The following is a 26,532-nucleotide window of genomic DNA, read 5'->3' as shown; positions in this document are numbered from 1 at the left end:
GGGGGTTTCTATAGTTCACACTGATACGATATTGAACAAATGTTGTATGGCTGTCCTAGAAAGAAAGCATTTATAAAAAAGTGAGTTTTAATCGGCTGAATTTACTGGACAACTTCTGCGAAATATAATACAAATTTAAAGAGATATTCAAAACACTGGAATCGGATACGCGGGCTTCGTTTGGATTAATAAAAAAACGGAAGGAACCGTAACATTGAGACTTGTGTAGTTTGAAAAGGATTTTATGTTTAGTTGAATGAGTTACATTTAGTGTAAAGTAGCAGGTTTGGGGAAAAGTGCTGTGAAATGTAACGATAATGTTGTCAAGTGACGGTACTGAAAATTGTACAGCTGAAACGTCTTTGTGAAACTGACGTCGTGTTCTTCCGGTTTTAAATATAATTCACACGTTATCCCAGAATAGTAGACGCTGTTAAAACTTTCAAGGTGGCGATCAAAAACGTTATTTCTACAATGCAGTTGTGTGCCGGTTGCCAGGGCCCTATTGTGGACCGATATTTGTTGAACGTCCTTGACCGGGCTTGGCACGTGCGCTGCGTGCAATGTGCGGACTGCGGCTGTGCTCTAAATGACAAGTGTTTTTCACGGGAAGGAAAGCTTTACTGTCGCACCGACTTTTTCAGGTAACATAGCATCAAAATGCAAAAAAAATTGACACATTTTCCGACACTAATGATTAATTAAGACTATAACAGTAATTTTAAAAGTTGCATTCATAAAATAAATCTGACGCTGAAAATTCTCTCTTTTTTTCAACTATCAACTCTGTGCAAAATATGTGCCTCAAGGAAATTTTCATTTACTTGGTGAGCACGAACGGAAGAAAATTGCATTATAATTGAATCAAGAAACCTCATTTACTTTTGTGCTTTTACAATTTGAATTTTGCTTTTATCAAATTTTCTCTCAGCTCTACGAAGTTTTTTGTTAGCTAACGTGATATTAATACAGCTAATATTTACATGCATTTTAAACATATCTTGGGACAAAATCAAAAGCAGTTTTAAGTCTGAACACAGGGAAGAAATACGATTGACGCTAGTTTATGAATTTTGTAAAATGAATCACTTTAAACATAGTCATACACCACGAGTATTTATCAGTTATATCAAATATAAAATACGTATAAACACATACTTTATTTTTAACAAATACTTTTAAATAATGCCGCCCATCCCTTTGATCTTACTTAAGCTATACTGATATAACAAAACCGCAATTTGTATCAATACATATCTAATTAGCATTTCAAAATATTTATCATATTATAATGTAACTGAGCTTTATTTATTTCATTCAAACAACACAAACACACAATTTTTCATTCATTATTACAGTTATCTATTCTTTTCTTAATTTATTTATTCAACATATAGATATAACCTTACATCACACAGGAGCGTTTTTATATTATTAATTAAATTATTTGGTTTTAGGGCACTTGACCGAGGACAACGGTCTGCGGAGCACATTAAAACACTGATACCTAATAAGATGCCGCTGGTGTTTTTGTGACCGGCTAATTTAATTTTTAAAGAAACATGCATCTAGGATATTTTGTTTAAAAATACTGTAAAGATAACAAAAACAGGCCAACTGTGTCTCTGACTTTTTAACTGGGTTTTATCCCTTTTAGTCAAATTGGAAGAATAATTCCAGCTTTTTTCTATTAGCAGGACGGCAAGAATTTGTTGTACTCATTGTCAATTTTGCTTCCTGATTCGAAAAAAAAAAACACACAAAAAATCTCGTGTTCGTTTTTAATCAAGTTTGAAAAATGGCACTGTTAAACATAATCAGGTCTATTAGAATACATGGCACAGTTTGTTAAACATTAATCAAGTCTAACAGCAGACATATTTCGTGGTTAAAATATCATTTTTTCTCACTGTACTTTTAACAATTAAACAATATTCATAATGTATTTAGCTCATTGCTTTTATTCAAAGAACGTAATGAAAACTACACATGTGTTAAATTCTTTATCATATTTAATATAATGAATTCAAGGTTATGATTGGTCACTTTGTTTTAATGAAAGGAAATAAATGCTGAATATAGCAACAATTAAATGATGATGACAGCATAATGATGATGAAAACATCATCAGCAGCAACAACAACAAATCGCAAGTAAGGGTACTAAACAGAATTAGAAAGCAAAAATAAATTCCATAACATTTAACAGCATTCTGTTAAACCAAGTACATTTTTGGCAATCATTAAAGTTAAATGTTTCATTGTGTTAAACTATTTTCAAGATGCAACCTCGTTTTCGTATTTTCAGGAGGTTCGGAACTAAGTGTGCAGGATGTTCACAAGGGATTTCTCCAAATGATCTCGTGCGAAAAGCACAGAATAAAGTATTCCATCTAAAATGTTTCACGTGCATGATTTGCCGGAAGCAGCTCTCCACTGGGGAGGAACTTTATATCGTCGGTGAAAACAAGTTCCTGTGTAAGGAAGACTACATACAAAATAAATTAGAAGGTATGTTTTTGTTATTACCCAAAATCAGCATGATTTACTGTTCATAAAAACATGTTGTGTCAAAATTTTGGAAACAATTATTTTGTGTGCTATGTACGTTTCAGAGCCGTTGTATTTTGCACATTTTTTCTTGGAATTTTCCTATAACATAGACTTACTGTATGTACATGCGGCAAGCGTTTTGCCTTCGGGCATCCAGTGTGAAAAAAAGAGGCAACTATTAAAACAAAAAAGCTACAAAGCTAAACTTTTCTGCTATAAAATGCACATAACATATTTTGTTGTCTGTGCAGATGTTATAAATCCAAAATCTGGTAAGAATTGATAGAGGAAGACAGTTGTGTTCAATCATATGTTACAGGTTACTTAAAGGGCGTCGGGGTCGCACGTTCTACCAAAACAATCTGTTTGCGATATGGGTCATTATTTTTAAATATTTATACCTACATCGAGAATATAGTTTATAATACACATGTAAAAAATCGGCGGAGGGCACGAGCATACTATAGCAAAGTTAGAAAAGAATGTATTTTACGCGTCCGAAATATTCCCACAAACAAGCACCAGTAAGAAAGAACATTGTTAAGTACAAGAAAGGCATCGAAATTCAATAGAATATTGTTTTAGTCAAAGCACAGATGTCTTTCTGTAGAGAATAAACGGAACGTAAAAATATCAAATTTGAGAAACATATTTGGGGAATTCGATTAGAAGTAAGGTGTGTATTCTTGTTTAATATTAAGAATTGTGTTTTTCATTTGTTTTGTATCTAACTCGTAGCTCAGAAAGAAACATGACGCATTTTGTAGAGCTATCAATAACCTTCCCGGAAGTTTACATTCGACAGTTTCAAACTTTCAGACCCCCGCTGAGAGCGTTTTTCTGACACCCAGCGCCTTGCACCTCGACCAGCTCTCACACTATTCAAATTGTTAAACGCAGAACCGAAGCTTAGCAGCTGTCTGTGACAGACAAAACAAAGGTGCTCCGCATGAAGCCTCGTTGTCGCGTAGAGCATCGCTCTCCTCGATTAGAACAATCCGGGTACTGCAATTGTTCTCAAACGTCGAGTAGTGACAATCAAGTGCAACCCATTGACCCATGTTCCATTGATTTTTATGAAAAAGTTGGAAAACGATACCAGTTCTTGAAATTTAAGACGAACTCAAGACCAACTCGAGAATCTTGTCAAATAAATCGACCGAGGTCTCTAAAAATATCACAATACAAGCCTGGACACTTTTGGACATCGATAACAGTATTAAGTTACATCTTTATTTTGTATAATATTGGATTATGCACGTAAAGTTTACAATTTTAAACATTTTGCTTTGTAGTCGATTGAAATGTTCACATATACTGAAAGATACTTTTAATGATCTAAAAGAAAAGAAGGAAAAATGCTATTTTTGAAGGGAAAGCAAACATAATTTACATAATTTAAACAAACAATCTTTTGCACTGTTTTAAATAACTCGTACTATTTTCTTGGAAGGGACATATATGTCCATGGGGTCGGGTGATTATATATAACTGTATATATGTTATGACTTAGGTCAATATGAAACAATTTTTGCGCTAAAAATATGCAAAAAAAAAAAATACTTCTTAACATACAAATAGTGTACGGATAATTAGACTTGTTGTTGACAAAACTTCATTCACTATACCCCTATTAGGCATAAGCGGTCGTACATTTAGCTCAAACTTTTTTTATATTTCTGAGGAATGAAAACATGTAACTAAAAGGTTGGCTAGTAATATGACAATACTGTTAAAGCCAGTCTTTCTTTGATATCCTCCAAGGCTGTGAAGTACCTGCACTTACCTGCACTTAACGGCCTAAATAAAACCCGATATTGACAGTATAAAACATAATTCCATATAATTTCTCTTACAGCTCTTGTTTACAATTAGAGAAATGGCGATTAATCAATTAGGGACGCCGTTTGATGTTTGTTAGATCAATTTACCGGGCAAGGGTTAAGTACTGGTTGCATTAATGGTGCAAAATAACCTGCAACAGAAAACGATACTGATTTAATCAGAGTTTTATGTTTTTACTAATAAAGTAATTAGATTTTTATATGAATGTCAGTTTACAATAGTACAATTTTACCCAGCTCAAAAGTTGGGACCTTTTCATTTTTATGGAAAATAAACTTTTAAGTTTTTATTAAAACATGTGTTGCTTCAATCAGAGGTATGAACACAGGGAACGGCGATAGTCCCGTGGTGCGCTAGCACGGTCCGTTGTTTCTGAAATAGTAAATAATATAAAGCTCATATAAGAGCTTTTCATTCTTGATATCATGCATACATACATATGTTCTCAACGTTTCAGAAGCAGTATGTGTTGATGTGTATGCACAAATTTCACCCTTTTACATATTATGTTGCGGCGTTTCAAAAAGTGAAAAATGAAAAATATTCACCAGTTTATATCAGGCATAAAATTTATTCGGTGGAAATGTTGATTTTTGACAAGGTTTGACAAGTCTAGTTGAAGCATTTCTTTTTGAATAGGTATCAAATTCAGAAATCTTGAGTAAACAGTCCCCGTTGTTCGCGATTTGGAGTCGCACAATAAACGAGTCCCCAGAGGCATTTAAGCGGTGTCGCGTTTCTTTCACATACAATGATTTTTACAAGAGAGAGTCTTTCCCTGACTCACTTACTGAATGTCATAAAATTTGGCAAATTTCTTCCTTTCCGGTAGCCTTTGTATCATAGAGAATGACATGGGTACCTAACCAGTATTTTGCAAGTTCATTTAACGGAGCTCTTTTCACATTTTGTTTGCTTCAATTGTGAAATATTTCAATGTAGAAGTATTTACCGAAATATATGCCAGGACCTGTTATGAAATGTCTAAAATTTATCAGTTTGAAACAGTAAATATTTGTCAAAAGCTGTTTTGCATTAAATATAGATCTCGTAAAGTGAAAGTATGTGCAGAGTTGAACTACTACGCTGGAAGTAAAAGTCTTAAACGTTATGCATATTTCACACAGTATCAAACTGTTTTGAAATAAAAAATACATGAAAAGATACCTTTTGATATAATTTTTTATCAGATGTTTCTTTCAAATATGGCATAATTTATGCATAATCCGGAAAGGAGTTGGTGTCAGCCATTTAAATGTGCATGCATGCTCTGTTCATTACTTGAAAAGGGACATTTCTACAGTATACACTTTAATCAAAACTATTTTCCGAGGTCCAAAGCAAGCTATACGGATAGTGTTCTGTTACATTAGATCAGAAATAATTTTTCATAATATTTTCTTCACGTTATGACTTTAACACTGCACAATTTATTGATGAACTATAGGTCGGTCAGTTGCACAATCTGCGGACCTGCGATTTATTTATAAAGAGTCATGTAATAATGACGAATATAGCCAAAATATTTTAAAAAATCATATTTAAATTGAAATGATGTAAAGTACATAAAAATGACTTGTCAGTAGTATAAACTACAAGGTGTACACCAGCGGTTTATACTAGGGGTCATATAATAAATATAAACAGGCCGCACGAAATATTGAAATACATATTCTGATAAATTTGCTATTAGTTCTTATATATTATAGAGGATGTATGACATAAAAATAAAAATGAATAGGGAATCTAATATAATATATATAATGCTTTTTGTAAAAAGATTATTTGAACGAACGAAATGCTGATAATTTACAAATGTATGAACAAGAAACTTAACATGACTATATGCAAATAACGTGAAACTAATTTATATGCATATATAGAAGGCATTCAGGATAGCTTCGCGTTTTGCCCTCGATTTCCATATTAAACTGGTTCAAATTTAAGGGTCAAATCAATATATTGGATTCTTTTACATCTAAGATTATAACTGCTACTTCTTTCATAGTTAAATTGTTTCTAAATTCTGAAGTATTTACTATTATAATAAAAGCAAATCCATTTATAATTCATACTGTATTCTCGTCTAAATTTGTTGAAAATACCCTCTAAATCTCCTCGTATTCAAGACACTAAGTAAATAATAATAAGTGGAAAGAGTGCTGTGCTGAAGATCATATTGACACGGTAAAATTTGACCAAGCTCCTCAAATTCTTCTCGAGCAATTGTTGTCTTATAATGGTAATATTAAACAAACACGTCAAATCTCATTTGAACAGGATTTGTAATACGAGACTGTTACAAGTTTTTGCCGTATACGCGGATTGGGTTGCTGAAAAATGAAACAACCTGATGTTTCATTTTAAAATAGAAAGAAAAAGAAATAGTCTGAGAAGTGTTCTTCTTAATTAAGATAAAAGTAAGAATGGGCTTTGTCGATTATTGAAACGGGTATGAACCCTAATTATAACAACTAGTATGATAACTGAATACAGTAACGTAGTACTGTTTTAAATTATTAAGTTCAATGTAAAATGTTTGTCTTACATTTACAAATATAGTAAAAAGTGAAAATCAGGTTCTCATGCTTTTTAAACAAATGCGTATGAAATCGTGATCTTTTCTTCAAATACAAACTTTATATTTCGGTGACTGGTTTTGATATTTTATTCCCTCTAATAGATCTAATTGAATTTATGACATAAGAAATCCGATATTAGATAAATTGAATATAATTTTATTGCGAAATCAAAAGGATATATGCAGCACTTAAAACAGTTAAACGTGTGTTTAATACCAAAACGTTATTTTGAAAGGTAGAGGATATGTGTGTACAAAACTATTAGTAAAATTTAAAAAACAACAACAAAAAAAAAACGGAAATTTCATTATCTTCGTTCTTGTCCATTCTAACCAACAGCTAAAATCAAGCCGGAATTTTATATTTCTAATAATACGACATATTAACAAGATGATTATGACAAAAATTAAAAATTATTGTTAAAATGATTATAAATAATGATGATAATATTCATGACAGAATTTAGAAACCAAACTGTCGTTATATATTTTTGTATGCATAAATCATGATTAAAATCAAGTCCATTGTATTATATGGCATTGAACCACTTTCTCAACGGGCATTTGTCAAACAATTATTCCTTAATGATTTTATAAACGTTTAAAATAGCAAGTTCCAGAATTTTCATTATAAAAGAGTACTGAAAGGGGTTAATGACATACAGACCCCTTTCCCAAAACCCGCAGACACTGGTCAGCAAAAATGATCAGTGTACGCCGCGTTTGCCTAAAATAAATATTTAATTAACAAGGTGTCAAATTAACGACCGTATCACGGTACATATACTGCGAACGTGTCCATCCATCATTGCAACGCTAAGCATATTTATGTTCCGGAAAATTGTCCTATATCTCAACGGTTTGGCACTGACTTGTTTTACAATGTTTTTATTTTTAACGATCTATGAAATACTGGATCCATTGTCCTCCATTTTGTTGTTTCTGAAATTTCATTTGCAAAAAGTTCTTCCCCAGAAAATAGTTAGATATATTTTGTATCCTTCGTAAAATATTTGTAAAATTTTGATTTCAACTGAATTAACCAGATCTCTGTGCCTGATTAAATGCGTTCTAATTTTGTAAATAACACACCGCTGGTTTTACATAAAATGAACTCAAAAGTGTGTGATTCACTTTGAATGAAGACACCTTCACTGATTCCGTGTAAATAAATTTCATCGTAAAACAAATTTACATTTAAGTCATTTTCCACTATAAAGACGTTTCAGGAAAGATAATCTATGTTGTCATCGGGCTTGCCAATCATTCTGGAATAATTGAAGTAATTGCCCCAACTCTTGCTGAATACATATTTTACACCCCCGTTTCATTAATTTTCTGTGTAAAACCTGGTATCATGACTCCTTATCGTCTATCTAAAACGATTCTAACAACATTTACGTCCCTAGAGATGGAAGATTCCATGGAAGTGTAACTTGTCTTGTCAATCACACTTTCTGGACCATTTTACGACAACCGTATTCACGTCAAAATTCTCTGCGGATCTATTCTGACAACCGGAAGACACCGCAACCATTTTGAAATTCAAATTTGGTATCAGCGGAACAATTATGTATTCATTTATCAATAACGTTGCGTGTTCCTTTGTCACAAATTGTTTCAAATATTTTTTCAACCATGCAAATTTCCAAGAGAGAAAAGAAAGGTATAATTTTGCTCCGGAGTTGGCTATTTTCATTCTTTTCTTTTGTTGCATAAGCAAGTTATATTTTTACACCAACAGTTTTTAGTATAGATGAATTAGGAATGCCATTGATCGTGTATAATAGTCTGAAGTGGCGGAAGAGGCAGCAGAGGTCTCAAGGACCCTCATGTAATGTAGTTCCAAGCGTCTCCCCGTGGTTTGATCTAATTTTAGAACAATGCCGCTAAACTCTTCAAAACAACACGAGCATTCTAGCGGATGAATAATGGTACTAGGGGGATAAAACAAGGTCAGAGATGAAAACGATGTAGCTTAAAGATAAATCCATCCTTCTGTCGCATGAATACCAAATTCGCCAAAACAGCGGAACATCGCGCATGAATATGCAAATGAGGATTGCAGGATATATTCGCAGAATAAAATAATCCCATTGCATGAGGGACCGTCGATAGAAACATACGTACAAAACACTTTTGTTGATGTTCGTATGTAAATGAGCATTCAAGAAGATGCTGCTCCATAAGTACAGGGGCTTATACGGATCACAAAACAAAATCCTTCCGCCTTTCACTGTATCTATAGATATTTCGACCTGCACCAATCTGAAACATAAATGTTGCTGATACTTGATATTTGTTGCAGTCGGGTTGGGAGGGACAATTCATTTTCAAATAATTAGGAAAATATCAATCAGAAAAAAATATAAATTATATCGACATGCATATATAAAGAATTTCATAAAAATCTGCAATATAATTTACATTTTTCAAAAGGGAGTGTAAAAGTTATAGTTGTTGTTACTAAACAATTATTTTCCATTGTAAGTATAGTTCTAAAAATCGAAACATTTAAAAAAGCATTAAAATATAGAGAAAAAAATAGAAAAGGAAATTAGCAATTAGATATCATTTCAGCCGGGGCTTATAATTATAATAAATGTATTTTTCGCATAACTGTTTATTCATATGGCTCGCAGAGTAAATAAATTATAACTGAATTTGACATTAAGATATGTGCTAAAGACTTGCAACGTGTTTAACTTACTACAGTTTAGAATTTCTCTTTAAGGTCCATCAACTTTTTGACGCTAAATAAACAAAACATTGACAACATTTGCTTTTCGCTGGCGCCTACCTTCTGGAAACAGTTGACTACATTTCTGTATTAACTCTTGGATTTACGATTATGTTTATGATGAAGACAGCCGACTTTGTCAATGCACTTATTTTCGCCGGAATCACCGAAATGTCTTCGAGGAAGTGGCAGTTATTTTTTTTAAACAGAGTACTGACAAAACAATTCTTTTTTGTAAAAAAAAAATACTTCGCGTTTTAATGGATAAAACGTAACTGGTATATTTTTGAATTAAAAAATAAATGTTGCATTTGAAATTTTTCATTATACGTAAAATTGATAAGAACGGAGGAAAAATTTATCTGGAACAAAAAAGAAAAACAACATAACAACATCAAATGTAGATTTCTGTTATTTTTTTTCGTTGCAACGCTTTGATGAAATAAATGTTTACACTACGGATAGAATACAAATCTGAGCATCCTTCATTTTTGTACTTTTAGGAATCTGCGACTGACAGTTGGGATACAGGCTTTAAATAGTTGCAAATAAACAACAATTTTTCCAACATTTGGCTCAAATGTGAAAGGCTATAAAAGTGCGCATCTTTAAGAGAATCTTTTGAAACATTTAATGGATAATGATCTTTTTCTTACTAGCCTATGTTGGGCTGGGGGCGTATACATGCAGGCTGCAAAACTCTTCACGTGTTAAACATCAATGGCACCGGCTTGAAATTGTTTTTGTCATTAAATGAAGGTATCGCATAATAAATAACGAAAGCCAAACAACGTGGGCAATAAATAAGCAATTAAATAGATGTATAACACAATAGTAAACAATAACACCCGCTTCGGAAATGGCAAAATGTACCTGCGTCAGTCATATACTGAGAGTTAAATATTGCATTTATACCTACTAAGTTCCAAAGCAGGATGCCAATGATTCTGGCATACAAAGAAACATTTTTGTCGTGGTTGGTACCGCTGGCCCGTGAAGAGTCGGTGAAATATCAAGACACTATGAGATTCTGAAAATGCCTGGTTCCCGGCCGGTCTATGCCACCAAAGTCGTTGATAAATTGTTCCAGATTGGTTCAGTTAGTTATACACAATTTTCTTATATATTCATTATTAAATAAAAAAAAATATTAAATCCATCTATTTTTACGTGCGAATCGTTTAAGTTAGTGAGTGCCATTCAACATCTGTAACATGAACCAGTCTTTCTCTCAGTCTGGCTCCTAGACGATTTAATGAGCGAAAACGGACAAGAATGGAGCAAAAAACGACAAAAATGTGCCAAAACATAAAATGTATGTTTTTACAGACGTAGGCCTAGTTTGTCAAGAACGTCACCATGATGATAATTGGAATGATTTATAGAATCCCTGGCATCTATAAGGCATAGTTGTTATGATTTATATCTGTACGGTAGTGGAAGCCCTTTTGCATTCACACGTGATTGAGGGAGATACCGTAACGTTTCTGATCTTTGCTGCTGCACTATTTCGTACTGTAATTTTCAAACTGAACAAAATAAGCAGCTTCAGGGAAGCTTATCAGTTAAAAAAAACTGGTTAAATACTACTTCACCTGCCCATAAGAAGCGGGTTTTTAGTAGCAAAATGAAAGAAGTATGTATGATAAAATTCATTTTGTTCTTATCCAAGTTTTACTTTTTCAGGTTCTGATGGCGAAGAAGATTCAATGGATTTTGATAGCACATTAGACAGTCAAGATAGCGAAAAGGACGTATTTGGGGATGAAAAATCCCATGTTATGAAAAATAACACAAACCAGAACGAGGATTTGAAAGCTGGTGATATGTTATTGGACGCAAACAATTCTTTTAATTCAAAATTTAACGGAAGTTGTTCTTCGCCAATAAAAATGGAGAACGGTTTATTATCAGAGCATCATATTTCTGTCAAACTTGAAAACGGGATGAACAGCATAAATGAAAATACACCGCCATCTCCTCATAGCCCGGATATTAATATGAATTGTGGGACTACTTCCGGTCCCGGAAGTGACGAAAGCGTTGATATTAATGACAACATTTCCTGTGGTGATATAAACGATAATGATGGAGAAGCAAATGATACAAATGGTAACCATTCGGGTCCCGGAAGTAAGCGGCGAGGGCCGCGGACAACAATTAAAGCCAAACAGTTGGAAGTTCTAAAAGCAGCGTTCAATGCCACACCAAAACCCACCCGGCATATAAGAGAACAACTAGCGACAGAAACAGGACTCAATATGAGAGTTATACAGGTACAGTATTTTATTCGTAAAACATAAAATTACAAATCGTTGTATTTACTCCTCTCTCCATTATTATGTTTCCCTGATCTCTCCTGCCGGGATAAAATTAAGCGTAGGTCTTGGAAGTCACTGAAAAAAAATCAACGCTTTTAAAGCATCGGATTCTATCGTCTGTGGCTTAAGGAGGAAAACATAAGCATAATTGCTGATAAAATTTCTGGTACCGTGTGTACTATATTCCAATTCCGACAATCAATTTGTTGTATTACCCTCTCTTTCGACACCCATAGTTGAAAAATTATCTTTATACTGTATCAGAAGAAAAAATAAATAAACTTAAGATATTAATCAGAATTTATTATAGCGAAAATGCGCACCACCATGCCTTGTTATTGAGTTTTATGTTAGTAATCTTTTCGTTTATTTTAGCAAAACATTAACTATAGCTAAATAGTTCATTGCACAAAAATCATCTTTATGTGGCCAGGTAGCGTAAATTATATATTTGATGTTTGATCCACCATATCCGGAAAAGCGTATTTGCAAATGTCGGATTCAGTACAATAAGTTACATGTCATTGTAAAGGTCACTAAGAGGTTGGAGTCAAATCTTTTTTGAATCTTAAATATATCTTTAATAATGCCAATTGTATGGCACAAAATGTACTTTCTCTAAGATTTGTTTTCCTGAAAATCTTAAAACACTCCATTGCCAAACTCTATGGACATATAAAGCCAAAACTGAAAATTTAAAAACCCTTTTTGGTGCTCAAAATATCAGATACATGTATTTTCAACGGAAAAAATGACAAAATCGTTTTTACGATAAATTCAAAACTAAGCAAGATAATTTGAAAATAAAGTAAATGGTATTATCTTTTTTTTAAATACAACAACAAAAATCAAGTAAAACCTATGCTATAGAAAATTTTAATCAAACAGTAGATGTTCTCAGTCACTTCTTTCGCACCATTGCTTCAAACTGCTACATAAAATAACGCTTGAAAGACGACATTATAAGCAACAAATTCCCGGAGTTAGAGGACATTACGGTCTACGCTGATACAATTACGTCGAATAAATAGTTTTTTCAGTCATTCGTATACAACTTGCGGAGAACACGGCGCGTCTGGTAGACTAAAGGATGTTTTAATGATGCGAACAGACTTTGCGTAAAATATATATGCTCTTTTCACTTCTCTTGAAAAAAGGTGGGGGGAGGGGTATTTTTAATTCTCATGAATTTATAGAAACAAAATATATGTGCAGTATTATCTGCTGTAAAAATACTTTTGGGCCTTTCTATGCAACTTGTCAAGTGTAATTTTATCATAGCAATTACACAGTCACAGTATGTATTACAAGAGATAGGAATGACCGAAAAGGACTTAAATTTAATTCCAAACTTTTGGGAGTCAGGTCGAAAAAAAAAAAAAAAAAAAAAAAAACAAAAAACGTTTAAAGCGGGCAGTTAGCTTTAGGGTAGTGGACCCACTGCGTTTTTTCGCATGTGAATTCGGTATACTTCGGTTGTTTACGGTAACCACTGATTGTATGAACAACATTTATGGTCGGAGAATGCCGAAATAAGGGCTGTGGATACGAAAACGCACGGAAACTGCCGAGTTCTATCACAGTATCTAGCGAATGTTTGTCATGTAGCTAATCCATTTATACTGTCAGGCCTATAAGTCGGTCCTTAAACGTACAAAAATATGATGAGAAAAACCATAAGCATTTTGATGCTATTTCTTTGTAGATTTCCTACACTGGAATGTTTTTATCATTCTTGTTATTTTTTATTTTTTCATAATGATGTTTTAATGAACTACAAAAATAAACACTCAACGCATTTAATCATACTTGAATATCTCGGTTCATTTACAATATGAAAACATAGCAGTCTAGGATGTGAACTAGGGCTTAATCAACCTTGCGCAAATGAGAGAAATATTAAGTCTATCGGCTCGTCAGTTCACTCGAAATACATTTTCCTTTTAAAACGACCGCCGAAGCGAAATAAAATATAAGTTTGACGTTCTACACTTTCTTCAAACAGAATATCTGAGAACAACTGGAGCATGTCTAGATTAGAGATGTCAATTTTCTTTAGAATTTTGCATTTTGTACGAAGGGAAAGATGAATTTTAATATCACCATTGTACATGGGTGGTATTTCATCTTAACACTGATAATCACGTGACTTAAAAGTCTGTATCAGAAAAAATGATTAATGAGCTACGCCGGTGAACATGTGTTAACGACTACGCGTACGATTTACAAAAATATTTGATCTACAAGATATGTAAGCCTATCATTATACCAGGAATTATTAAATGTTTAATTTTCACACCATTTGAATTGGTCTCTCTTAAGATATGTTTTAATCGAATCAGGCTGGGTGCAAGTAGGTATCGAAAATGATTCTGTAGTCAAGAAGTACCTCTTCTATGATAAAGATATACTGATAACAGATGAAAATATGTTGCCCCATTCTCGTCACGTTTCTTGAAAATTGTGGTCATTGCTGTGGCGGTTAGTTCAAAGCATTTAAGAGTACGAAACATAAAATAACTGCCTTTACCAGGGCGTTACTTTAAATATAAATATGTATGTGTTAGACTAATTAATACAAATGAAATCGGCCCTCAGTTCAAATATATTACTTATGTATCGTCCATCTTTTTTAAAGGGTTCTCTTTAAGTGGCAGATGGAAGGACACCGTTATTGTAGGATTTGGGAACTATTTCCGCACAAATTAATAAAAAAGAATCAACTGTATTAATGCTCCGAAACTTGCGGTTCTTTTTCGCCTGCAACAATATAGTTGCTCTTCTTCGAGTGGAATTTCCTATTTGCAACAATAGTAGTTTTATTCCTTTTTGCACTGGGTTTTCCGTTTGCAACAACAGTTGCTTTGCCAGGGGGTTTGCTTTGGCAACAACAGTTGCTTTGCTCCTTTCTTGTAGGCGTTTTCATTTGCAACAACAGTTGTTTTGCTATTCTTCAAGTAGGGGTTTCCATTTGCAACAACAGTTGCTTTGTCTTCTTCCAGTAGGCGTTTTCGTTTGCAACAACAGTTGTTTTGCTATTCTTCAAGTAGGGGTTTCCATTGGCAACAACAGTTGCTTTGCTCTTCTTCCAGAATGGGTTGAATTTGCAACAATAGTGGCTTTGCTCTTCTTCCAGTGAGATTTTCCGTTTGTTACAATAGTAGATTATCTTGTATGATACTCTTACATACAATGTTTATACTTTCAGGGGCTTCAGTTCATGCCAGGGCCATTGTTTAATATCATTAACACATAATTCTTTAGGAGAAGGGCTGGGGATCATATTTATGCAAAATAATTAGTTTAAACTGTGACCCCGCATGTCTGACCAAGGTTCCTTTGATGAATTCTGTAATGCAATTATTTCATGATGACAATGCTACCAAAAATGTCAAAAATATGCCTTATGATTTCAGCAAAAACAAAATAAGTAGAAAATACTTTCTTTTCTGCAAAAATCTAGGAAAATGTACTGTGTGTAAACAAACTTGAATGCACATGCTTTTCGCCTAGCAACTCCTTGGGTTTAACACAGAATTCTGATTTTTGTTTTCTGGAAAGTTCGTTTCAAACTTCACAGAAAACATGTCTGCAAAGCTCATTGTGGGATATGCGGTCTCGGTCGACTAGACGCTCTATGTAACAAGAGCACCGTACACCTACTCTGCACTGACATCATCCCCAGGGTAACCAAAACGCTTGATAACTCTGTAGAGAGTCGTAGAAACGATAACAAAAACATGTAGGAAATTCTGATGCTTGAATTCACGTGATCAAAGAGCGCGGGAAAACTGATACAGCGTAAGAATCTAACTTATCTAAAGTGCGTTAATTGTAGAAATTTGGAACTCTGATTATGTGTATTATAGTACTTCTGCAATAGTCTGAGTACTTTGATTTTTCTGGTATCATAGCTGGCGTTTTTGAATACCACAATCTGCAGAAGACGTTCTGTAAAGCATATTTGCATGTAACTGTATAAGTATTTCAAAAACCGGTATCTTGCGAAACCCATACAATTCTTGCGTATAGGAAAATGAAATGGTTTAGTTTTGTATAAAGGAATTACAATTGGTATAAACCCTTTTCCAAAGTTTTAGAGTATAAAAAGTAGCCAAGTAATTTGAGTATGCGGAAAGCTATAGTAAATAAAAGTAATTTGGAGACAATGAATAAAAAACTGTAATGAAAAACAATGTGTAATGCCTTGAGGAAAGAGACTTTTCTTTCCAAATATATACATCAGAAAACTATGGTTATTTTAGGTATTCATATTACTTTGACCAATTAGAAAGAGAAAGTTGCCATATCATTTTTCATTGTTTCTTGTTTTATTCAAAGTTGCAGACCCGCACCATGTAAGTGGTCAAAGTACTTGTACTAATTGTGTAGGACAAATTTTACGTTATGCAGGTGTTAAGCTGTTCGTAAATACATATTACTACCTAAAATGCCTGTCGCTGAAACAAATGACCAATAATTAACTCCCCTTGTAGTCCTCTCCGGTAATAAGGTAATAACAGGTTGTGAAGAAAAGGCGGGCGTTAATTTGCTGCTATCCTTTGCAAACTTGTCACAGGGAAAGACACCACCAAATTAGACAATCAGTAAGGGGGGACAAGAAAATAGTTCTTCACAAGTTAGCCGTGATTTGGATATAATTTCAAATTTAATGGTCTTTACCAGTGAATGACAAAAAATGTGTAAGTAAATATTATCACAAATAAAATGAATATTCAAGAAGACCCTTTGTAAGCACGGAAAACAACTCGTTAGGTAATGAAATGTGCATTGCCACTCACGCCCCACTAGTACCGATTAAAGCGGAACTCTGTCATACTAGAACACCGTTCCCAGAGGACCGGTAATTGTAATAACACCTGATTTCGAGGACAGGACGTCTTAACGGCACATAAAGACTGTTGTTGTGATAGCTTAATGAATACATGAAGCATAATTCAGTATTATAAATAATATACAAATTTTCCAGGCACATATATAATGATATTTTCATTCATACTTCATCAATTATTTTCCAAAGGTACTTCTATATCAGCAGTTGTTTATGAAATATCATCAATGCTTTGGACTTTTATCTAAATTTCATAAACAGTTCCTATTCAGAATGACAAGAAAAACATTTTACAACGGAGTTGTTTTTTCGAATTTCTTATATCAAAACTGACAATCCACTTCAAATTCTCTCTGAATTTTAATTTCATGGGAAGAAAAAAACAACAACAACACTTTCAATTGCATATTTCAAGAGTTTTACATACGTAAATGTATGTCTAAGTCTGCAAAATAAAATGGCGTTTTTCTCCTTAAATCATAATTAATTTTGTACAAAACATTATTGCTGAAATCTTGATAACCGACTTTTATGTACATTTCAAAACCTAGTGGTCACATGTGTTAAAATCAATGAAAGAGTTTGTTCAAAAAAGAGGAAAGGATATTTTTCAGAGTAACATATGTTACTATCGATTCGTCATTTTTGACGTGTAAGTCGGTTTCTCTATAGACGTTATAAACAGCTGAAATGTTTAAAAAAAACGGGTTGTTTTCTTTGCACTTGAGATTTGTTGTTGTTGTTAAAATTTCATGTACAAAATAGAATTTGAGAGGTCACAGTAGTTATATAATCTAAGTATATAATAAGAAAATGAGAAAAAGATGCAGTTTTACTCCTTAAGCATTTGGCACTACTATCGTTATGCCCCGAAACAACGATGAGTTAAAAACTCCACCCAAACATTAACTTTATATTCTAGTTCAAAATGTTATTCGTGTTGAAAATTTATTTAAGTTTAGCAAAGAATAATTCAGGTCTGACCTTTGTCTTTTTAGGTATGGTTTCAAAATAGACGTTCCAAAGAACGCCGGATGAAACAACTTAGTGCTCTTGGAGCCAGACGACACTTTTTCAGAAGTCCACGGCGCATGCGCGCTCTTAGAGGCGACTTGGATGATGCTGAGATGATGGGGCCCGGATTTGGTTATTACAACGGTGAGAAGTCCAACTTTAATGTCAAAATTTTTTAAATAAATTTTAAACATTCAAAAATGAAAATATTTTCATGCATATAAAACATGTTGAATTCTCTTTACAAAATATTTAGTCGTCCAAATACTTGTTACGCATTATTTGTTGATGTCTTTGGTCACATTTGTTCGGTAACTTGCAAAAAGAAGCATAACGCACCATTTATTTATCCTGCTGATTTTCGACCATATTTGTCACATTGAAAACTGAATTTAAATAAACTACACAAAATGCAAATTTCAAAATTATAGGTTCGCATTTTAGGCCCTTTTGTTATGTGGTGAAAATATAGATGTTGTTCTTTTGAAACACCCTTTGAAGTGGGAGGGGAATTGTCGGGGTATTGGTCCCCTGGCGTTTTATGTTTTTGGCTTCACCGCTGGGTATCGGCTTATGGTCCTTAAATGGCAGTCTTGGATGTCGTAAAATGAAATTTAGTCTCGCTCATTGTACTAAAGTGTGAACATATTGCCGTGCTAGATTCATTTGGGGAGTGAATGTCGTTAAAATTTATGGAAACGCTTTACGTCTTTCGGCCAAAAGTTGTCGTTTGGTGTTTTGTTCATGGCTTTCATTTTGCTGTAAATATATTTTATGGGAAGATTATGGGCTCCTATTTACAGAAATACTAAAAGAAGTTTGATAAATATTTGGCGGATAGCCTGTATTAAATTTTTTATTAGCGAGTCGTTATTACTTTGGATGGCGACGGAAATTATGAAAATTCATAATCATAAACAAGAGGAACCTTTGATCGTGTGAAGTTATGGCATTTTCCGTCTGGAATCGTGTAATATAGAACTGAATATTTTGTTTATGATGATGTAGAAATGATAGTTTCAAGAAGAGAGACTAGATGTATAGACCCTTGATGACATAATAGAGTTAATTAAGTATAGCTCAACCCTTTATAATTCATATTAGACCCGTGACATACTTAATATGCGTACTTGCGCGTGCACAATTATACTTCTGTAGTTACTTAGCTTATAAGTGGACATCTTTTTCTAAACTAAGGGAAATATAAAGATAGCACTCAATTAATTTATGGTTTTATACTTTTTTAATATCAGAAATCCTGAGGATTAGCCCATTATAAAACCAGTATGCCTACTGTCGATGTCTCGCTTTTCTTTGGAAATATATCTTTTCAGGAATTTATTGAAGTTTATTACATGCGATTTGAAATACGGATAGCGAGTGTTTATGATTTTTCTTATGGTTATGTGTATGTTTTCTCAGTATTTAATGGACAATTACTTTAACGCGCACTCACATAAACCATGTGTTAAATACCAAAGAGCTGTTTTGTGGCAAAATCTTATGCAACAACGACTTGTATACTGTACAATACGATTAGACAAATTGGAAAATATTTTGCCTGTGGCCAAATAAAGATTGTATATGATGAATACGGCCAAAACATACAACAAAATAAGTTAAAATTACCAAACTGCCTTACCGTAGGCGCGGGCCTTGGCCAGGTTACTAAAGCATTCTGCATCTGGAACTGTAGGTCGAAGGTTTGAATCCCACTGTGATCACTTCCAAAGTGGCTGGTTGGTCAGCCGCAAGTTACACAATGAATGGTTTTCGTTTGGCTACCTGCTTGGTGCAAGGTCTTTCGGGAGTAAATGTGTTCAAGGAATCAAAACAGCTGGGCCCTTTCAAAAGGAATGACACTTCAACAAAACAAACAGTTTAAATGATTATAAAACGTTAACCATTTGCATTGCAAAACGTATGTACTAGAAAAGAATTATCTTCCTAAAATCATGTTTTTGTCTTATTAAAAAGTTGTATAATTTGGTGAAAAAAAAGCCCACGGAAAAAAAACCCAACGTGTACCCTATTACAAACTGATTGTAACATGTTGAATATCTAGAAAACAACATGAACATGTACCATATAAAGATGAGCTTCCATGCAATCTATGGATGCGCTAAATAGCCAAGCGTTTCCATATGTAATCATTATTAATTAAGCTTACATTATCACTAATAATCAGAATAGTTTAACATGGTCCATTTCACAATTTCAGAGGGTGAAGCAGACATGTATGGAAATTTCCCACCCTACAACAATTTTTACCACGGTCAAGGGCCAGGACCAGAAATGCCCCCGGGTAACATGAACTACATGATGCCAAACCCTCGAGGAACTCCCCCTCATATGGACCCAGGAATGATGGCGTCTAGAGGTACATATTACAGGACAGTTTCTAAAAATAGTATTTTGTTTATCAGTTCATACCGATAAAGAATGTATTTAAGGTAAATATTATAAACTTTTAACAGAATATATTGTTTAACATCAAATATATGTCATGATTTAGAAAATGCATGCATACATACATACATACATACGTACATACACTGTTGGTAACATTGTTAATAAGGTATTCTGACAAAACATTTTTTTTTCATAAAAGGACTGTAATTTTTCTTTTCGAAATAGCAGATATCATATCAGTATTATATGTCATAAACTTACTGACTTAACTTAAATTTATTAGAATAAACTGTAAATAATGTCTGCAGAAGAAATACTTTTTCACCAAAACTTCTTATCATAGTAGTCAGGTGTTTCTTAAGAAACGAAAGAAAACCACTGTACTTTTTCCCATTTCTAAAAAGTGCGTATATTCCAATGTATTGAAATTCTAAAAACATCACGAAATTTTTAACAATGTATTGCTCAACGAATCTTCATTGAACTAGACATTAAACATTGTATTCAATTTTCAAACAAATCTGTACATTTGGCATAGATTAAAACAACAAACTAAGTGTGGAGTTAGAAAAGCCATTGGGTTTATAAATGTATCAAATTTATTTTTTGGATAATTTAATTCTTATCATGATGTACACAATTGATTCTGCCTTTGCGACCAGTGTAGATCATGACCAGCTTGCACATCCGCGCAGTCTGATCATGATATACACTGTTAGCCATCCACTCAGTATCGTTTTGGTAAGCACCCCTTTTAACAGTGAATGGTACTGTGCAAACTGAATCATGAACAAGTTCATTACAGAAATTTAGCAGGGTAGGGGTTTAAAAGAACATTGCCACTTCAGGGGCGTCGGAAGTGGGGCCGCAGGGGCCGCGACCGCGGCCCCAATAATTTGCCCCAAAACGATTTTTTGTAAATTCATAAGTTGGAGTCGCAGGTCCGCGGACCCAATATTTTGTATAGTATGGAACGTTTAAGCTATACCCAGCCGCAAAGATCTAAGGTATTACCGGTAACTTATAAAACTCAGAAAAATAATTATCATGTTTTTATTTAATGAAAGAGGTAAGTGTTAAGATTTATCACACCGCTAAGATGTAAGGAATTAATTACATAAATTGTTTTTACTCAAAAAATGATATTTCAAACAAAAATAAGAAATGAATGTAACATGAATGATTATTGTTCAATACATTAAATACAAAAAAAACATACATGCATTCTTTGTATTGCGTTATACATTATTAATTCTGATAAGAGTTTATTAAACTTTATTTTGCTTATAGTCATGTAAATAGTAAGAAAATACTGGAGACTTGAGATGCGATTCGGTACCCTTAAATGCACCAGAACTCGCCATTTATGATCCTGTTTTAAAAAAATTTCAGGGGAGGTCCCCTTACCCCCCTTATGGGAGGGGGATGCCCCCCCCTCCCGTACCCCCCCCCCCCCCTCCCCTCGCGGCCCCAATATCAAACACCTTCCGACGCCCCTGCACTTCTAATACACAAGGGAGATAACTACTCAACAAAGAATATCCATTCACCCACAGTCATGGTTAACTTCAATTAATTTAGTAATTTTATCAGCATAAATACAATTTGTAAAACAAAACATTCAGTAAAAGTCATGACCTTCAAGTTTGAGTTACAACTTTTTAAATGCAGACAGTATCTCAAGTAGACTGCAGTCCATCTAAAAAAGCGGACAAGGTAGGATGGACAGGCTAGGCCGTCCTCGAATCCCTCAATTCTTATTTAGATATCAATAAAACTTATTCGACCTCATTTCTACAGATCGACTGCGCATATCATACAGTTTTATTCCAAGCATTTAGACATTTATTATCACATTTGATTTTTCATATTTTGTACCGAAAGCTATATGGCATAAGTATATATCTTTGTGCGTACATAAGTCTGTTTGTTACGATAATGTTTGTGGCGGCGAAGTCTTTGATGCTTGTTTTATACTCGGGCTTAATGTACATTAGTAGATCCAGAAAGATATTTAAATGGCCTGTTCTCTGAATATTATACTCACGTAATGTGTTTTTATTCGGAATATCTCACTTCTTTTTTGCCGCGCGTATACATGATGAAACATGCATGCATAAAACGTGCGATATAGGATTAAATGATTTATTATTAGATACCGTACACGTTTAAAAGACACGTAAAAATCATGTCATTAATAACCAGTGCATTAACAGTGATTGTTAACCTTGTTCTGTGGCATATTTTCCACATGGAACACATATGGTTAAGCTTAATTTTACAGATGCAAAAATCTTGTTTTATTTCAAGACGAATTAACAAAAGAGAAACAGTATTACGCGCTATAAAACACACCACACGCATGTTCCAAATTAAGTGCACAAGTTGACAAGAATTCACGTTGTATTCACAGCGTCAAAATTTGCATTTCTTCATGTGTATATTTACTATGGTTGAATAAATTGCATTATAAGTGAATAAACATAAATAAAATAGTTTACATATAATGCTGTATATTTATAATGAAAATAAATACCTCGTTAACATTATTACAGCACATGAAAACATTCTAACGTGATATGTTGAGAGTTTGTAGCGATATATAAAAGTCTCATGAAATATATTCTTTGATTTTGGTTTTAAATACGGACTCAGATTAAAAATCTGCATACATATTTTTTTTTACAAAACATAATTAAGATTATAAACACAACGGTTACAATAGTAATTTACTTTAACTTTAAATACATGCAACACATATGATTCTCAATCATATTAAATCAACAAAAGTAGCCCCAAGTCATGCTATACATACGTTAATAACCTTGAAATCTATATTTTGGTATGGATTTTTATTCAAACGTTTTAATATCAACAAATACATCAAAACAATATAAAACCAGACACTACTAATTCGTATTAGAGGTAAAAATGTTTCTTCAATCAGTATTATATAGTAAACTGTACGACCTTGATTATTTCTAGTTTCAAAGCATACGTCTGTCAGTTTATACAATTAATACAACAAAATTGATCAAGTTACGTCATCAGTATGTGATATAATTTTTAAAAAATAACCACTAATGTTTTATTATTATTTACAGTTGGTATGGTTCCAGATGGTCAGTTTATGCCGGGAGACATCCTACCACCTTCCTCTTCGCCAGATTCAATGCACAACATCCATTCAGAGGAACAGTTCTTGTCAAACGGACCCGGAAGACCGATGGTTCCGCCATTTTCCTCAGCATCATCATTACAAAATTTTCCCGGAAGACCAGAAATGACATCAGAGGTGTGGTGATGACGTCATAATATATGTGTGGCAAGGACACATTTAAGTCACTCACGTTTATAAAATGATTCTTGTCGGGCTGCAAGCTCTGAAGAATAAAAGACAGCGAATATCATATCGGAGCGTCACAAATGACGCCTGATCTAGTGTTTATGACATATTCGATGTGTACAAACACATTTGGTCACAGTCGTAAATGTAGATGTGATGACAGTGTAATAAGGACTAAAGAAACACAAAAAGGAACCACTGTTTGTAATTACCCAAACGTGACACTTAAAACTAAAAAGTGCTTGTCTGACAAGAGACTAGAATTTTGTCAGTCTTAATAGTCTGGTGTGACAGTAACTGATTTCCTGAAAACATACCAGAGGAGCTTTCTGCTAGAACAACTGAATGCATGCGGATTTCAGCCTGTGTGTACATGTCTTACATTTATTATTGTAGTAAAAGTCGTTGTTAAATGAAGGCTCCACTGAAGAGATATAGAAATTGTTGGAGTATTTTGTACAATAGTGTTATATAAGCAGAACAAAGGAGGGTATATTTCATTGCAGAATGGGTTTAAAATTGTTAAAATGTACACAATAAGAAATGCAGTCTTAGCCCTTAAACAAACTGTGACGTAATAATTTGTCGTTTAAGTAACAAGTGATTTCTTTGGAAGAACGTAGAAATTGAACTATCGTCGAAAACGGAACCTTGGAAAGACGTTATCGCCGAAAACAAAATCTATATATATCATTGGTGTTAAATTAGATTATTTTTATTTTGTGATATATTGTTTTGTGGGTGGTATACATGTAAAGCAGATATTGTGCTATTTCACTGTATAAATATTGTTGTTTCATTCTACGAGTAAGGACTGTTTGTTTACTTACTGGAAGCGAAAATAAAACCAGAAATACCTGATACGATAATTTTGAGACAAGCATATTTGTTCTTTAGCTTATTTTATATGTTAATGTTTTTTCATACAGTAATTTCAAGCACAGTAATTTTCAGGTATACATTTTACTTTTTTGTCTTTCCACTTTTGCCAAAATTTACATTTTCACCGAATTTTAGTTTCATTCTGGCAAAAATCGGTAAATAGAACTGTTACATACTTAATCAGATATTTTTAATAACGAGAGTAAATGGTGTAGAAAAATGTTTTTTTCTCGTCTAGCTAGTAAAATATTTTAAATACATACCCAGAATCTCAAAGTCTTGCACCAGAAAAAATGATATGTTCAAAAATGTTCAGCACAGTGTTTTTTTTTGTGTGCTGAGGTACGTTTGATTTATAGTCCCATGTTTTCGTTTCTGTGTGAATGTGGTTTTATTTCAAAGAGATATATTATTTATGAAAATAAAATTGAAAATACCAGATCATTTTGTTTCATCTCTTTATTATTTCACTCACATCATACTAAGTACATTATTTCACTCACATCATACTATCATACTAAGTAATACTTCTTACGCAAGAGAAAAGAGGTGACATAATGCTTGCCTTTAAATGAAAGCATACTTTTAACCCAGCTATGTATTTGATAATCGGATGGCTCCATACTTCATTTTTACATGCATTTTCTGCAAAAGAAAATATTATATGCATAAAGTTGTATCCATCATGCTGATGACGTCACCATTTATGCGTGCATTAGATTTTCGGCGGGTTCTGGACAAATCAAAAACACTATTATTTCGCCCCCTTAATGCAAAAAGGTACCAAGTGCCTTCTTTATTCATATGCTCATGGTACCTTTTTGCATTAAGGGGACGAAAATTTTCAGCAAAAAGCGTATTATTAAAGCGATGCTGAAAGTTGAAGATAGTTTCTGCCACCGATTCCTCGCCATATCATAATTTCTATCAAACATTACATTTAAAAACAATATTTGTTAAGCTATATGACTACGTTTTAAAGTACACCAGATCAGCTTTTTTCTTAGAAGGCTTAAAAGTTATGCCTGTATATTGTCATAACTACTGGCAAATATACATATCTGTTGTCATCATTTACAGGCAAATATACATATCTGATAAACTGATAAATAACATAGAACATATGCACTTTTCCAATATATTTATATACATTGTATCAGTGAATGTTTAATCAAACCGAGTCTGCTATTATTCTGCTTGGTTGCATTCTATGCTTCCAAAGGATCGCTTTACAGATTGTTTAGTTTTCATCCTTGTCCATTCACCTTTGCAGTATCCAGTTAAACCCTATAAGTCTAAATAGCAAGCCATCCAGCTTGCTTACGGAAGATCGGTGGTTCTAAACAGGTACCCGCCCATGATGAAATAATGCACGGAGGGGCACTTGGAGTGTTCCTCCGCCATCAAAACTGGAAAGTCGCCTTATGATTTATAATTGCGTCGGTGCGACGTTAAACCAAAAAAATGTCTAAATTGATATCAATCAAAATTTTGAATCCTGGTAGTCACAATCAAAGATAAAGTAACTTATATATATACTACTTGTACCATTATTTTCGAAAATTATCCGAAGTATGCGAAAAATGCAGAAGGATCTTAAAGTGATATAAACATTGTTGACAGGCACAGGCATTTTATTTTAAAATCTACCCGTATATTGCAATGGATTTGTTCCAATTCAAATATTGCATAAGTCTTTGCCATCATCCAAAGAAACTTCAAAATCCAAAAAAAATATTGATTTAAAATAATGAGATAGGAATAATGAGATGAAAGTAAAACATAATGAAGAAAGAACAAGACATGAGTTTAAGACTCTAGCTAACCTATAATGACTGTCTATGAGAAACATCAGAATATAGTAATATACTTGATTACTGTTGATGTATCCTGCTGACGTATGCAAACAGGTATACCTGAAAGAGAGAAATATCAGTGATGTATAAATTGAACCCACATGAACATAGAATGGACACACGCGCTTCAA

At 33.5% G+C, this 26,532-nt stretch overlaps 1 protein-coding gene across 1 annotated transcript; it reads left to right on the top strand.

The window, feature by feature from the left end:
• On the top strand, nucleotides 1-24,986 carry LOC123533716 (LIM/homeobox protein Lhx5-like). The gene is made up of 6 exons (XM_045315515.2): nucleotides 1-644; nucleotides 2,308-2,510; nucleotides 11,405-11,994; nucleotides 17,890-18,049; nucleotides 20,127-20,285; nucleotides 23,422-24,986. Exons 1-6 carry the CDS (start codon nucleotides 475-477, stop codon nucleotides 23,619-23,621), a joined length of 1,482 nt encoding a protein of 493 aa, XP_045171450.2. The 5' UTR covers nucleotides 1-474; the 3' UTR covers nucleotides 23,622-24,986.
• The last annotated feature ends 1,546 nt before the right edge of the window (nucleotides 24,987-26,532 follow it).

Source organism: Mercenaria mercenaria, chromosome 12 (assembly GCF_021730395.1).
Source record: "Mercenaria mercenaria strain notata chromosome 12, MADL_Memer_1, whole genome shotgun sequence".
In the NCBI taxonomy this organism is placed as follows: Eukaryota; Metazoa; Mollusca; class Bivalvia; order Venerida; family Veneridae; genus Mercenaria; species Mercenaria mercenaria.
The sequence above is the reverse complement of the archived record's forward strand: the minus strand, read 5'-3'. Positions and strand labels throughout refer to the sequence as shown.

What these genes read in the sequence shown, in the direction of transcription:
- LOC123533716 (XM_045315515.2), top strand. Translation starts at nt 475, where the DNA reads ATGCAGTTGTGTGCCGGTTGCCAGGGCCCTATTGTGGACCGATATTTG. An exon ending in CATACAAAATAAATTAGAAG is followed by an intron (nt 2,511 to 11,404) that starts GTATGTTTTTGT and finishes TTACTTTTTCAG; the next exon opens with GTTCTGATGGCGAAGAAGAT. An exon ending in CGGATTTGGTTATTACAACG is followed by an intron (nt 18,050 to 20,126) that starts GTGAGAAGTCCA and finishes TCACAATTTCAG; the next exon opens with AGGGTGAAGCAGACATGTAT.